This window comes from Odontomachus brunneus, unplaced genomic scaffold (genome assembly GCF_010583005.1).
Source record: "Odontomachus brunneus isolate Ranch 3 - 2012 unplaced genomic scaffold, Obru_v1 Obru_scaffold_104, whole genome shotgun sequence".
In the NCBI taxonomy this organism is placed as follows: Eukaryota; Metazoa; Arthropoda; class Insecta; order Hymenoptera; family Formicidae; genus Odontomachus; species Odontomachus brunneus.
In genome coordinates this window covers 428,329-444,232 of record NW_022639554.1, presented here as the reverse complement: position 1 = coordinate 444,232, position 15,904 = coordinate 428,329, and the positions used below count along the sequence as shown (strand labels likewise).

The 15,904-nt window shown below is 37.1% G+C and overlaps 1 protein-coding gene across 3 annotated transcripts; it reads right to left on the bottom strand.

Moving 5' to 3' along the window:
* Nucleotides 1-108: 108 nt before the first annotated feature.
* Nucleotides 109-11,796, bottom strand: LOC116849045 (60 kDa SS-A/Ro ribonucleoprotein-like). 3 transcript variants are annotated; one of them, XM_032825773.1, is made up of 10 exons: nucleotides 11,635-11,743; nucleotides 10,962-11,108; nucleotides 10,549-10,773; nucleotides 10,106-10,472; nucleotides 9,568-9,788; nucleotides 9,137-9,342; nucleotides 8,944-9,064; nucleotides 8,296-8,702; nucleotides 7,312-7,469; nucleotides 109-7,241 (listed from the first exon to the last, which is right to left on the bottom strand). In XM_032825773.1, exons 3-9 carry the CDS (start codon nucleotides 10,753-10,755, stop codon nucleotides 7,337-7,339), a joined length of 1,662 nt encoding a protein of 553 aa, XP_032681664.1. In that variant the 5' UTR covers nucleotides 10,756-10,773; nucleotides 10,962-11,108; nucleotides 11,635-11,743; the 3' UTR covers nucleotides 109-7,241; nucleotides 7,312-7,336. The 3 variants fall into 3 exon arrangements, with proteins under 3 accessions (XP_032681664.1, XP_032681666.1, XP_032681663.1); XM_032825775.1 differs by having other exon boundaries at nucleotides 10,962-11,060; nucleotides 11,635-11,683; XM_032825772.1 differs by lacking the exon at nucleotides 10,962-11,108 and having other exon boundaries at nucleotides 11,635-11,796.
* Between the last annotated feature and the right edge of the window lie 4,108 nt (nucleotides 11,797-15,904).

The window sequence follows — 15,904 nt, the reverse complement described above, 5'->3', positions numbered from 1 at the left end:
CTGGAGAACATAGTCTTTGCTAAAAAGCTTTTTATTTTTATCTTTTTGCTATTAACATTGTTACTGCCACTTTTTTGGTGAAAATCGGTCTTATAAAAAAACTTCGCGTTTTGGGTTTTGAGAAATTTATTCAAGGATCCAGTTCATACTGTAACAAAAACAGCACGGAATTCGTAAACATGATAATCAATTCTCTATTATAATATTTTTTTCACCCGCTTATTATGGTTTTCTTACCGAAATACAACCGTTATATAACGACGATAGTAACATAATTCGCTCCCACGTGGAGTTTACTGACGCTCGTCCAGAGCAATCTAACCGCTGGGCTCACGTAATGTTTCGCGAATTTACTTAGGTACAAAAATAATATCGAAATCGTGTAACGGACACTCTGCGCGTGTGTCGGTAGGATGACGAATATGCAGGCTGTGTCGGAGAAGAGCTTTGCAAGATTTTGAATCTGAGATTCGATGAGATCAAATTTCGAGGGGAAATTTGTCGCTCGACTCCACTTTGTTTTACCGAGGACAATATCATAGGAAACATTCCACTGTTTCGATGATCGTCATTAGAAGAAGATAATCATTAATTTTATTAATGATAATCAATGATCATTGAGACACATGCTTGTGTGTGTAACGTTATCCTTAGCTACATTGCGAATTTTAGTCATACAAGAGACTTCTCAACTTTTTGATGTTAATTTAAATTAATTTTTAATTAATTTTTGCGATGTTTTAAGAATGAAACACGACGAATGACGAGTGATTTTCTCAAAATTTCGACTCGCCGTATAGTCGATCCCGAAGCCTTTCCGACGCAGCCTCGTAAACGCGGCGATCGCGTCTCCACCTTGATTTCCATGAATTCGTCGATATACATATCGCAAATCACCGAGTCGTACGCTTTGTGTGAAAATATGATCTACGAATAATAATACTATCCTTGAAAGGAAACAGAAAGTATACCAATTCGCAGCGACATATAATTCCGAGCGATCAGTATAAAACGCCGAAACGGGCAGCAACGAGTGAACGATTATTGTTAGTTTGCGAATCAATCGTTTCACCTCGCCCTCTCACAGCAGATTTTCGTGTGTATAAAAAAGTAAGGCCAAAAGATAGGCGTTCAGTGCGTGAATCACGAACCAGAAGGACAATTTTCGTTGTAACTCACAGAGTTAGTACAATTCGCTTTGCTATTTTACACTGTGAACAAGTAACGAGGTATTTCATTGCGGTTTGTACAATAGAGTTGCATATATCATTTTGTTCTATACTTTTTTCTTTCTTTCTTTTTTTTGTATTTTTTATCTTTCGTACTTTTGGCATTTGCTTCGAAAAGGGATTTCGAAAAACGTTTGAGCACTTCTTCTAGTTTCTTATCGGTTGAAGCGACAATGTACTAATTATGGAATTATTAGTTTTCTCATTTTTATACATAATTCTATAAGGAACATGGGGTGCTATTTCGTACTCTTGTGTGTACTCAGCCAGGAATAAGTCTGCATATGACTAAGAAAGAGAGACGCAAGAAAGTCAGGTGAGAGAACTGTAGGAAGTGCTTCGATCGGGCAATCATTCGCGGATGCGAAATCTCTCCTTCGGAAGAGATTCACAGAAATTGAACTTGTTCAATCAAACTCCGCTTATTACGTATCAAAAGAGACGACTCAAATTAATACATCTCTCGGTATAATTAAACGCGAAACTGCGATCGAATTCATTACGATTATTTTTGCATAAGAAGAAACTGACTTGTGAGAGCGAAGTGCTGAGTTAAAGTGTACGAATATTAACAATAGTTCAATGAAACAAAATTATGTAATAATTATCTTTAATATCATAAGATTTTATGATATTAAAGATAATTATTACATAATTTTGGTTCATTGAAAGAACTGTTAATAACTTTTGTGCACTTAAATCTAGCGCTTAGTTCTCACAGGCTTAGCTTTTTATCTGATTAATCAAGTATATGATTATTACTTGATTGTTAATCATAGAGCCTAATAATAATTGAAATTTTGATCACTTCTGCGACTAACCAAAATCCTAATATTATAATATACACGACTATATATAGGATTATATCCTAAAACATCATCGTGTACAATCTTATACTAGTCGTTTAATACGTTATTTATATATGAAATAATCGTCTATCAAATTATTTTAATTTCGATGATGCATGCAAAAAAACGGTGTACCAAACTGATATAACACGCATCAAAAAGGCATGTCATACCAATTTAATACACGCATTATCGAAATAAAGATGATTTATTATAAAATCATAACACAGAAAAAATTTTGTAGTAAAAATTATTATAGAATTTTGTAACCGAGGAATAAATCGACATTCTGTCGTAATTGACTGTCCTTCTATCTCATATATGCTACTTATATTTTAAGAACTGAAATGTGCTATTAAAAAATTTGTTCTAGTGAAATTTACTATGCTCCTTAACAAGATGGACTTTACTGACAGTCTATTCCTGCGCTACTACAAATATTGTAAAAGTAAAGAATTTATAGAAAGAGAAACTATAATATTCTCTCTACGTAAATGATATGCAAATTGAACGATCGGTGTACAAAAGGCCATGGTGTGTAGACAAAGTGAAATTGCAACAAGCCGTATGCAAATTGGGTACGTAAGTATTTTCATAGTAAACGGATTTTCCTGGTCCCTAATTTAATATAAAGACGAAGGCTCTTTCGAGAGCACCGCAATTTGGATAGAAATTTTATAATCACATAATGTTACTTCTTTTCATATATCGTGTCCCCTCTAGCCGTAACGAAGGATCAACCAGGATTAATTAACCGGCATGTTAGTCAACATGGTCGCAAGCACTTAGTCCTATGCAGACTTCGCGAATGAATTGCGGATTGCACCGCGACAGTTAATGATCAATGCGTGCCCGAGTGACGCGTGGAACACTACGTACGAGTCGGATAAATGGGTTTTTTCACACGCTTCCCGGTCAAAATCAACGGTCAGCCCGGAACTTCGGCGACGAGGCTGATTTTACGTTTCCTCTTCGTCGTAAGTATCGCGAAATGCCAGAATGTAGCGCAATCGAGTTGCCATATGACACGTGCACGTGCACTTGGTGCCTATGTGTGTTTTGAATCTTCTTCCATCTTGGTCTTTCGATTCCCCGTTACATTCTCCTCTTCTTTTTCTCCACGTTATAATAACTATGTAATAATACGGAATTTTTACTCCCATTCCTCTTTCCTCTTACGCGGTAAATATTCATCTTTTTTGTCCTCTTTCTCTAGTATGAACACATTCAACATATTGTTTCGTTTTTTTATGTTCCTCTTTATCATCGCCTTATTCAATCATACAGCGCATCCTGAAATCAACGGACTGTGAAATAACAGTACAGTAGAGAGAAGTGTACGGTTCTCTTCAGGTTTTGCCTGTACTTGACTCTCATACTGCTTTCTCCTCCAACGTCTGTTCCTTTTTTTCTCTTTTTTTCCATTTTCTCCTTCGTCTGCCAGTCTATACGTGTACTTCGGACGTATTTTTATATAGTAATTAGCGAATACATAGATCTGTCGTGCATCACAACCCGAGAGGAATTCGAGTTTGAATCTCGCAAAGCATGTATAGCGTTGCTTGAATAATTAAGATTCCTGTTTCCTTGTAATCTTGTGTCTTGGCCAGTAACATCAGAAGTAAGAAAATACACGTTCAAAATTCTTGCAAAATGCATTTTATTAAAAAGACATGCCCAAAAAAACGACGCAATCGTTTGAGCAGATTTGTAAAAAATCTTGTTAATCAGTAAATAGCTATAAAATCAACGTAACAAAATGATGCAATTGAAAAATAGTCATAGTGTCAATATATGTCAAAGTAGATACACATCTTGCTAATTTTACGGCTATTTATTTATTGTTTATTAAAACAAGACAACTTTTGAAGTACTTGAAAATCTGCTCAATCGATCATTTGATGGACGTGTCATTTTATCTGAATATATTTTACTAGAATTTTGAACGTGTATTTCTGATGTCATCAATTAAAATGATCGCAGTGAGGAATCAGCGGTTTTAATTCTCATGGCGTACAAAGAGCCTTAACACTTTTACAAAATTTGAAAGGAACTATTTGAGTTATTTGGATTGATGTCAGAATTGATTGAGTTTAGGATCAAGTAGATCGATTGTTCCTGATTGTATCTGAAGAAAGGGGTTTTTCTCCAACGAATCCTCTCTGGTTGTAACGCACTCCCGTACATATACAAATACTTGTAATGCCTACTTGCTAATGCCAGCGAATACATTGAGCTACTAGTATAATCGTAGCATATATATTCTTAAACTCTCGAATTACTAATTAAACTAGACGTTTCGTTTCCCGAAGAAGTTCCGCCCTCGCGTCGGAAATTTACGCGTAAAAAAATGTGACGTTACTGACGCCAAACGATGCGAACATGAGATGCGCGTATGTCATGTGTGTGTAAGTGCTTTCACGTATGTATATAGTGAATATATAAATAATTTCTCTAAGCGCAATAGACTTGCAAAACACGAAGTTCGATTAGGAACAGTCCGTCTAATAGATACTGTTACACACATGATAAATTATAATTCATATAAAATTTTTTAAACAGAGAGAGAGAGAGAGACGTCGCGCAAACGAGACTATAAAAATCATTCATGTGAGTTTTCTTTTAAAATGCAAAATTCTTACGCTAACTTACGTCGGTAAAACGCATTACGACTCCGCTTGGAATTTTTATACAAGTTTGAATACACGTTCAACGTTTTTAAGAAGTTTGCTATAATCGTTTTACATGAATGCGCCTCGAAATAGATACGTATCTTTTCTGATAAATACACAATCGGACTCTGAGAAAATTCAACTTATCTCTAATTGTCTCTTGACAATTGATAATAAAAAAATCAATTCTTTTCGTAAGATCGATTTGCCAACAGTAGTACAATTGTAGTTTTTAATAACTAGCTCGACTTTATAATCATTAAGAGTAGATCGAAGGTAGATCGTTTAAAGAATAGCCTATTCATATACTTTTTTTCGGAACACCATATATTGAAATAGAATTCACATCGATAACTTTCGATCCACAGATTACCGAATGATAAACAATTTTCTACATGATAGTTTAGGCATCTTTTTTAACAATGAGTCAAATACGTTTATAACAAATGAAATTTCGAAGTTATTTAGTCTCTAGGAAAATATATAACATACAATATATGCTCTAAAAATATTAAAATTGAATAAATTATCGTGAACATCCTTCGAATTGTTTTTAATTTAGGCTACTGATATTTTATAATGAAAAGAATAACTATACATGCAATAGTTTTCTGTAAAAAAGTTATAAATTTCTTAAAACAATCTATTCGATTGTTGTCGTACCGTAACAAGGAAATGTGCGCACAAAGAGGGCTCATAATTACAGTACAAAGGGAAAAACTGAGGGATGGTAATCCGCGAATCGAAAAAATACATTCTTTTCTTCGAAATACGAGTTGCAGAATTTTCAACGGAAAATTCACGCGGTCTAACACGCGCAGAGACTAATTCAACAAATATTATAAACGCGGTGCGCTTCTGGTCGCGTCGCTTAAATACCATTTCCCTAGTTTGAACAACAACAATGTATCTCGTATCACAGTATTATTCAGTAGTGTATTTAGTATTTGTCTCGCATTCACTTTGGATATGGCAAATATGAGATAGTAACAGTAAAATTATACTAATGTAAGTCTATAACTCTTTGGGGCTAAATGCATATCACAGTGGGAGAATTTTCAACGTTCCTATGTTCATCATCTTCCTCGTCGTTCGCTTTCTTTCTTCTTTTTTTGTCTTTTTTCTTTTACTTATTTTAGATTATTATTTAACCGTCCAGAAGCGCACCACGGTTCCAGAAGTGTGTTGCCTTTTCAAGGTCACGTTAAAAATCTATCATGCACTATATTACGAAGAAGCATCGCTGTCAACCAGTGGAAACAAGCAAGCAATATAATATTAGGTAAGACTTTTTCTTTTTTACCATTAGTCAAAAAATGCACCGTTAGATTACTTGAGATACGTATTCCCGTATCCGTTATGCAGTCTTATCCTAATTTTTTTTGCTGCGTAGTGCGTCTTACGTAATATGGACTATTGAAACACAGGACTATTGAATTGTACTCTTCTCTTTTTGTAGTTTTTAAAACGTGAGAGGTTATTACGCAGTTGCATATGATATTTTAGCTTCTTGAAATATCAATTCTCACAGAAACACTAATGAAATCTAAAGAAATATCATTAGTTATTCTTATAAATAATTAAACTTAATGGAAGTTTGACTTCTTCCTTTTTATATTTAATTATATTTAGAGAAATTGAATTTGGAAAAATTATAAATTTCAGCTAAGAATTAAAATCTATAATTGTAAAAAAAAAGAAATGAAGAGAACATTTTATTAAGGAAATATGCACTCTGACGGCTTCCAAGACTTCACACAAGAACTCATATGCAACAGCTTAATAAAAAATGGTCCATATTAACTAATCTATATTGCTTATATGATGAGGTCGACACAACACTGTGCTATAATGTTTCGTTGAAAAAATAAGATCGCCGAGTTACGTTTAAGTAGTATCGTCGAAAGTCCAAACCGGAGTAAAAAAATATCCGATCCTTTTTATATGCTGTTAACAAATAAAAGGAAAATGCTACACAGCTCTTTCCTAACGCTAAGAACATGCAGTAAATATTAATGTTAACTGTCGACGTGCCAATAATGATGCACGATCACTTACACTATGTTCTTGATAATGATCTTCATCGTCATCTATCTACCGTACGTTCTAAAAACGTCTCTCTGTTCGACCTTAAAATGATCAGAGACATATAGCGAAGTTAAATAATTTGATTCAGTCATGAGTGTGCAAACGAGCCGACATTCGGAACTGGTAAAAAAGGCGAGACAGTTTGAATCTCAAAATTCGGCACTGTTTTAAGTAATCTGCGAAAGCTCCTCGTAACTTTTCTCCGACTGTATTCGTACTCAGTTCGTCGTAATTTGATTCTACTGAATACATTTTTTGCAGGAAAATCCATAATCCCATTGTCGGCTTCTTGAACTGGCCGTGTGTTTTCACTTTCACGTGGAAATTTGCTTTAACAAGATCAATTTCTTTCCTAGTCGAATATTTCTTCGTTCTTCCCAGGAAAAGATGTCGAGGAAAGTCTCCTGTTGTGACATAAGTCAGAAGTATTAACATCACGCAGGTGCAATCGTTTAAAATATCGATACTACTTACCAGTAAAAATTAAACGTTTTTCCGTTTAGAATAGAGACTTAGCGAACGCCTTGATAACAGTAGGTACTGTCTCGTCGAAGCCGTTGATCGTTAGAATATTTTTGTCAGGATTCGCTTTATAATATGTCGAGGAAGAGCATACAGCACAATTAATTAGCCTGTGTGAGAAACGTTATACTTACAGTTCACATAAAAGTTAAATAAAGAAAGACTGTAGTATACAATCAAAATATAAAAATAAGAATATAAGATGCAGTGTTAAGTTGAGGTACATAAATAAACAATCGTAAATAACGACTGGTAGGTTGCAGATGCTGAAAATAATTATATTGATAATAATATACGTGAATAAACGATACATAGTAAAGAAATCCACTTGAAGCACATTGGAGTATTATCAGCTGAGTATTTATTTACTTACATACCTCCAAACAATGTTGCCTCTTATAGGTCTTATTTTTACTTTTTGATCATATAAAGCAGGGACTCGGCTCGGAACAGTTTGCCAATTTCGGCCGATTCTCGGGAGCTACGCCTTCTATCTCTCTCTTGCCGCGTGGCGGGCCTCAAAAGTGACGGTCGCGGCTAGTCGCGGCTTCAAGCTTGGAGGCTCGACCGTCACTTTTGTGGCCCGCTCGCGGCAAGAGGAAAGTAGAAGGCGTAGCTCCCGAGAATCGGCCGAAATTGGTAAACTATTCCGAGCCCTAATATAAAGATATACATATAAAAGTCTACATATATGTCTGTTTTTTTTTATAGCTATACTTTCTGAACTCTCTTGTTTTTCCATTTTTTTTTCCCATTAAATATCAAATATGTATCTACTTTATTTTTTAAGTACAAACTGTGCAAATTAATGCAACTATAAAGAACAGACTAATACTTCAAGAGACTGATAAATAATTCGAGACTGATAAATAATTCGAAATTAGAACAATTTCTTTCAATTTATAAAATAACGATAACGTAAAAACGAGTACTTACTTTGTGTGTGGGAGTTTTAATTTTGTTTTGTATGCTATCAGAGATTCCTCAGATGTGTCGGACTTTGCGAGCACTTGGTCTACGATGTTGATGAAGACGTCGTATTTATTATTTTGATGTGCGGCCCACGACATCGGTTTAGCCAAGTTGACATTTCCGACAGGCATCTGCGACAGTCTTCGCATGGTCTGGCCGAAGGATGCCGTCTTGTCGATGTTCACTGTGTGTACTCCGACGTTCTTGAATGTAGCCACAGTGACGTTCTTCTCACATCGAACGAGCGACAGTGCGATCATACAGCCAGCCTCAGCGCCGGTTAGATTGGCGTTGTGCCAAGCGCGCGTGTCCAGCATCACCTTGTTCATGTCGATCGTCACCATGTAACGCAAACCAGTGGGTTGCAGATGCTGAAAATAATTGTAGTAATGTAATATACTTGTATAAACAACATTTAACAAAAATAAAAAGAAATTGATTTAGAGCAAACACTCACATTGTGTTGTAAAATATATTTTACAACTTATACAACTTCGTTGTAAAATATATTTTAATTTTAACAGATACGCACATAATATATTGAAGTCATATACGATCACATGAGTAATAATTTATAATTATTAAGTAGATGTGTGTAAGAATTCGACTCACTGAAAATGACAAATTCAATGTCTTGTACAAAGCATCAATTATTCTGGAATTCGGTTTAGGCGGTGGCGGAGGAGGTTTCTTTGCCTGTTCCTTGACCTTTCGTTTCTCGTAGCTGAGAGGTCTGAGAAAATGTTTCATTATAAGTGATGACCCTCAATAATTTAAAACTACATACGTGTAACTGCACACGTACTTTCCAGAATTTTCGTAATTCCTGATGGTAATCAAAACCAACGCAGGATGAACTTTATCTCGTGTTAAACGCTCCTCATTAACAAGCTGTTCTGTTATTATCCCAACCGCCGGTGCATCTGGTTTGAGTATTTCGAGATTGTGAATTCTTTGCAAGTTGTTTAGAAGTGTGACCATATCCATTAATGATATCAATACGTTCCAAATCTGTATACGAAATCATCGAACATTATTATTAGTGAGGTTATTTCAGAATTGATTAAATAAATGGCTAAATTTGCTGAGATATTGACGAGTATATATTATTATCGCATAAATTGTAATTTTTAATGTGTTAATGGCGCAATATTTATCATCTTATTACTTTTTTTCGACCAAAATCGCATATAAATAGCAATAAAAGATTTTATGTATATTTTTATTTTTGTTTACCTCTTTGGATGTTAACAAGTGTCCGGGTACATGATCCAGTGATAATTCGTATGCTTCTAGCAAGGCAGCAGCACGAACCTCGTCTTCGCAGTGTTTAAAATCTTCGATCTTTTGTATATATTCCATGATCTCGGTAATTTTTGGATTATCAGGTTCCTTCTCCAGAGACGCTCTGGTACGTTTCATACCGTGTATTATATATTGCAGTACTGCTCCCATTTCTATTAAATAATTAACTGTCTAAGTAACATCTTCGTCATTGACTAACAGTTACAGTTATCGGTCACAATGTAATATAAAAAATGCACTATGTAAATTGTACTTATTTAATTATTTAACTTCTACGAGCTATATTCATTAATCATTCATTTCTAGACAACTCTACCGTTGACATTATCCTGAAAACCCATATGATGGCTTATATATGTAAAGAAATATGTGGAAAGAATAATACTGGATTTACAAACTGAAGAAATTAGCGAATCTCGAAGAAAGCAGATTTGTGCTTTCTCTACAAAATACAGTTTTGTGTGTTTACCTGGATTATTAGCTACAGGATGAGACAGTTTAATAATGTCTTTATGTTTCCAGCCATATCTACTCCTGCATCTTGTGATGCACTTTGCCAAGTCCAATGGCTCTTTGGACAAGTACCATTGATTAATGGCTTTTCTGAGGCCATTACCCCATCCGCTTTTAGCATTGTCATCTGCAGCCAGCTCCTTCTGTTTGCTCAGTTTGGAAACAAATTTGACAAACAGCATGAGGTACTGCTGTGATGCACAGATCTTTCCTACACTTCTGTATGCTGCATGACGTAATTTCTCACTTTGAATTTGTCTGCAGCAAACGGCCAGAGCAAACACTAAAGTCTCTGGACACGGGACAAGACCACTGTCAAATGCCTGCAAATATCTTCACTTTAGGAACAATTATGACAAAAGATCCACAGTATATTAGGCAATTTGTGCAGATATTTACCTTTGTGATTAATTCAATTGGTATCAATTGCTTTTTGGGATTTTCAGCTAATTCTAATATGGACATAATATTGACGGCCCGGAAATAATCATGGACAAACCAATTTCCAGGATGGTAGTCAGCATATTCTTTCCCAACATACAGAAACTGCGACAAGCGTAGCTCAGGATCCCTGATAAAATTATTGGTCGCATCTTCTGCTGCCATTTCTCAGCAACGCTGTGCCTAAAACAAGAAGAATTAAGTTATCTTAATATTATGCTTATAACAGGAAATATAATAAAAAATTCTTATTTGACCAAAGATTTCATTAAAAAAATATTTAAAGTATCTAGTTTCTTTTATACGAGAAAATGAGCAAACACTGATTTCAATAATAAACATTCAATTTTTTTAATATTTAATTTACTCACCATTTCTCTCTCTCTCTCTCTCTCTCTCTCTATATATATATATATATATCTATCCATAAACCTCAATTTCAATGATAAAGAATACATTTTTTGCCATACCTAATTTATTTCGATCCATAGTTATTTATAGCTCAAGAAAACAAGCACCTTGATTTCAATAACAAACAATTATATAAACAAAAATTCGAAACAAATTAAACATAAGAAAAATTGTTTAAATTTGTTTAAATGTGTTAATTGTTTGTTGAAAAGAAACAACTTGATTTCAATTATAAGCAATTCTGCTAACGTTTCATCTATTATGAAGTATTTTGATCATTATACACACAAAACAGGGATACCTGCTTCACACATTATTTACATGATCCTTTAACAGGATTGCCAGTTGACACGCATCTCGCATGTATACAACCACACAACTACATCCACATACATGCGTGCGTATGCGCATAGCGACACACATACACACACACACACACATACGCACCGCGCGCGCGTATGAGAACGAATTCCTTCGTGAAGATCACCTGGTTACCGGATAAGGTAACGCGGTGATACGGCTGAGTGCTGCAATCAGTCGCGAACTCGAAGCATGTCGTGGAAACAGGACGCGAATTGCACCTATAAACGCGCCGCGGTCGCTCTAGCATGCCTTCGTCCAGCGGTTTATTACCTTACGTCAATGTGGTCCAACGTTGAGAACGATCATACACTGCGGAGAAATAGAGACGACTGCTCACGGTGACTGACGTTAGAAGAATTGCGGAGCAAAACGCACTGACTGACGCAGGTGGTGACCTGGAGCGACGACGAGCTGCGTTTGAAGTATTGGTTGGGACCGTCAACGTTAGATGGCGCCACATTACTGTCCGAGCGCGCCCAGTAGTGACGGCGCCGAGGAGCGAACTGTACAAACAATCAAGAAAAAGACAGACGAATGTTTTGAACTGTGTAATCAACCTGTTTGAGCAATTTGCGAAAATAGTTGAATTTAAAATTTATACATACAGCACAAAAGAAACTGATAGATAATCTATTTTATTGATTCGACTATTTTTCGAGTATTGTCACTATAAATTGGATATCAACGGAAAATTCGAACGACAATAAACAACAAAAAAATAGTTTCGTCAATCGTCGACTGACAATCAAAGTATAAGAGCAAGTGAAATTTTTTCTTCACCGCCGAGAAAGATAAGAAACATCACATTATTATGGATTCTTTGCGAAAGAATAAAAAAGACGTCCTGAAGTCGAATAACAGAATGACGTAAATTTGCGCGAAGTTGCTCTCTGATAAAATGAATTTCTCTCCACGTAAATGCACGTATCGCTGTGATTTCCTACGGACGTGCAAAACACACACACACACACACACATACACACACAGCCGTAGTTGAAGATACGAATAAGCGCCAACATGTATGGATAATTTAAAAAAATTAATCGTCTCAATGCGCTCAAAACAATCGGGGGGATCGCACTGTGAATGATTAATTCTGATGTGTACACTTTTGAACCACATACAAGAGATAAGTCGCTGTATAAAGTGTACGGTGGAGATTAAGATAGTAGGAGAAAGATACCGCTAGAGAGACATTGAAATATTCTACGGCGATTGTTTCACAAGCAGCGTCTTATATTAATGCTTCGAGGTCTCACTGCAACTCGCGCAATGCCCAGCATGAGTATTCACGTGCTCACCGTTCATCGATTATTATTCGGTATATTTCCTGAATGTGCAACGGCCAGCAGTTTCTCCGTTCATTGTACGTTGGCCTTTAGGCGCACACACGCCGAGCAAAGCGAGCAAAATAATTTCTCCCCTCGGTCACCACACCACGCGTTGATCCCCTCCATCGCCGCGACTAAGGTCAATTGCACAAAGATCGAGATAAGTTTAATGACAATAAGTCGAGGATCTTGACGGTCGATCGATCAATTCCAGAATTAACCGGCCGCTATATTTAAGTCGATATCGCCGCAATTGTGTTTCAATCTCGTGCGCGCCGGCTCTGTAACAAAACAAGGCCGAAATGTTATCGTTAATTGATTTCTAATAAAGTCTTTTTAGTGTAACATTTCTCTCTTCAGCGATTCGGCTGGGAATTGTATTAGTTAGAAAATACGTTATTATTTCAGCCAGCAAAACGCATCGTTCGTCTCGCGGCGATGCCGTTTGTCCGCGGTTCCACTCGGGGTATGTTTCCATGGCTCTTTCATCCCCAATCTGCACGACACGTGTCTCGATGATTAGCACGCGCTGATAGCGACAATCGAATAACAGGATGACGTAAATTTTCGTGAAGTTGCTGTCCGATAAAATGGACTACTCCTCTGCATGAGTATGGCACAATATTACTTCTCGGGTACGTTCACACCGCAGTCACGCAACAACGATCTATAAGAACTTATTGAGTATATTTAAGCAATTTCAAATAAAGAAAAATAATCATTTCACGTGTCACTAATCACGTCACCTTGTTTGTTCGTTCCACAGAATATAACGCAAATATTTCAGTGACCGAGCTAACAAGACAAAAACACAGTTATGCAATTTTATTAATAGATAATTAATAAATTGTTGGTAGAATTAAAGTTTATATGAAACTTTGATTTGCCAGCGACCGACAAATAATAGGAAATAAAATAATCGGGAATAATATAATAATAAATAAAATATCAATCATAATTTTAATCATAATTTAGATATCCTATACAGTACAAATATCCTAAATACATTCCAGAAACATCCCAAAGATATCACAGATTTCTGGGACGTTTCTGAAATGTATTTTGGACATTTGTGCTATATGGGATTAGATAATGTCGATTGCACCAGTGATTGAACTGAAAAATGCATCAGGTCTTAATTACAGTTACTAATACAGACTCAATGATAGATTGATCATTGAATAATATCATAAATTGACCTAAAGATATTCCTTTTAACGAAATCTTAAAGGTGTTCTTCTTAGAAATATTAAATACAATTATGTCATTAATGTTTCAATCATTGGAACAAGGTTCAATTACTGTGACATTCACTTTACGTTCTCCCGGTGAGACAAATTAACTTTCAGAGATCGCGAATTTCTCACGACAAACTGGATGGTGCGTTTTTGCGACGGGCACACGAATCGTGTTCTCGCATTCTCCTTTTTCTCGTGTTATTCTTGTCGATCGAGCGAGCCCGATGATCGAGTCTCTAGCGGAGATACGCGCGTAAAAAGAATCTATAAAAGTACAAATGTGTAGTCGCACATATACATACATACGCGGCGAGCCGCTTTATCGCTGGAAAAATCGCATGACGCATGTGTGCACACGTGTGCGTACGCGCGCGGCCGTTGCGCGTGTGTGCGCGCGATTTTACGAGCGCATATTTACGGCCGACGTTTCTCGCCGCAGCGCAGCGCGGCGCGTTGCGATTCTACTTGCATCCTCCGCACTTTTTCAGACTCGTCACTTTGTGATTGCCATTTTATCGCCCTGTTCATTGACTCACTCGATTCCGTAATCGCGGGAGCCTCGAAATGAGCGCGGATGACCTACGGCGATGACGTCGCATCTCGGTCATCAGGACTATATCTCTAATTGGGATTTTGTAATTTAGCCGCGAGTTCCCCTTGTTCTTTTTTCTGTCGCCTCTTGATATTCCCGTCCACTCGGACGTCTCGCTAATCTCACTAACGTCAGCTCCGCCGCGCGTCTTCTCATTTCGATAATTGTTTCAATTTATATCCATCGCACACACAGACACATACACACGCTCTCTCGTAGCTACGATATCTCTCCCCTGCGCCTGCGAAGAAATTACATTATCATCGCGTCCGATGCACCCTTCTGTATCCGGCGTACCTCGAAGTGGAGAGAAAAGCTTTCGTTCGTACCTGAAATATCCTTGTTATTGTCAGAGATATTTCAGGTACGAGCGCGTCAGACCGGTCTCTGCTTGCACAAACCCGCAGTGATCCGCGCGGACAAGAAAATCCACGAATCTCCGTGAGGCCGTGTGTCGGTGGAGTTGCGCAATCGGACAGATCCTTGCAGCCAATCGAGCCGGCCACGTGCACAATATCAAAGGCTCCGGCGAGCAAGAATCTCGCAAGCCGTGTTTCTGCAGATAAGTGCTTACCCCACCCAGCCGCACAATTATTCAATGCGAGTCGTTGTACACACACTCGCGTCGTCATATGATGCGTGTGTGTGTGTACGCGCGCGCGCGTGTGTATACATATGTACGTGTATGTGTCGAAACGAACGGCGGGTCGCTTTATTTGCGATTACGCACACGTAAAAGCGCTAAACCAACCGGTCGCATTATTCGCGCTTCCGCACACATCTGCAAGTTACTTGTAATTGTTACCGACCCTCCCCGTCCACTCCTCCCGCCCTCTTCGCGGCCCCTTCGGTTCGCCATCGCGGGACGAGGCGAAGCGAGGCGAGGAGAAAGAGCCGTACGCCGAGAGAAAAAGTATCTAAGAAATAAAAGATATTTGTCCGACGGGTACTAAGAATATATATATTTCCCGAATAAGAAAATTAAAAATAAGATTATTAATTAAATTAATATCAAGAAATCAAGAAAATCAACAATATTAAGAAATCAAGAGAGAAGATGCATTCTCTTAAAATCTTAAGGAAAATTTAAGTGTCTCATAAAAGCACAATTGCTTATTCTATTCCAATATAAAACAATTTAGATTTAAGTAAATACATGTAAATATGTCAATAGTACGTACATTGCAGAAATATTTATTATTCTTTCAGATATTTTTTCTCTTAGCGTAAAAGAGTGACTCGCGTGGTCGCAGCCAGCCTCTCGCGATGCCAAACGCGAGTTTCTCTATTCATTACACGTATATATTTATAACTTATGCGAGTCACACGCACAGACATGCGCGCATACACACACACACATACGTGCGTGCGTTACACGA

Coding starts and splice junctions, on each gene's coding strand:
- LOC116849045 (XM_032825772.1), bottom strand. CDS start 10,755: ATGGCAGCAGAAGATGCGACCAATAATTTTATCAGGGATCCTGAGCTA. Junction 9,789..10,105: donor TCCTGTAGCTAATAATCCAG/GTAAACACACAA, acceptor ATTATTTAATAG/AAATGGGAGCAGTACTGCAA. Junction 9,065..9,136: donor AATTACGAAAATTCTGGAAA/GTACGTGTGCAG, acceptor ACATTTTCTCAG/ACCTCTCAGCTACGAGAAAC.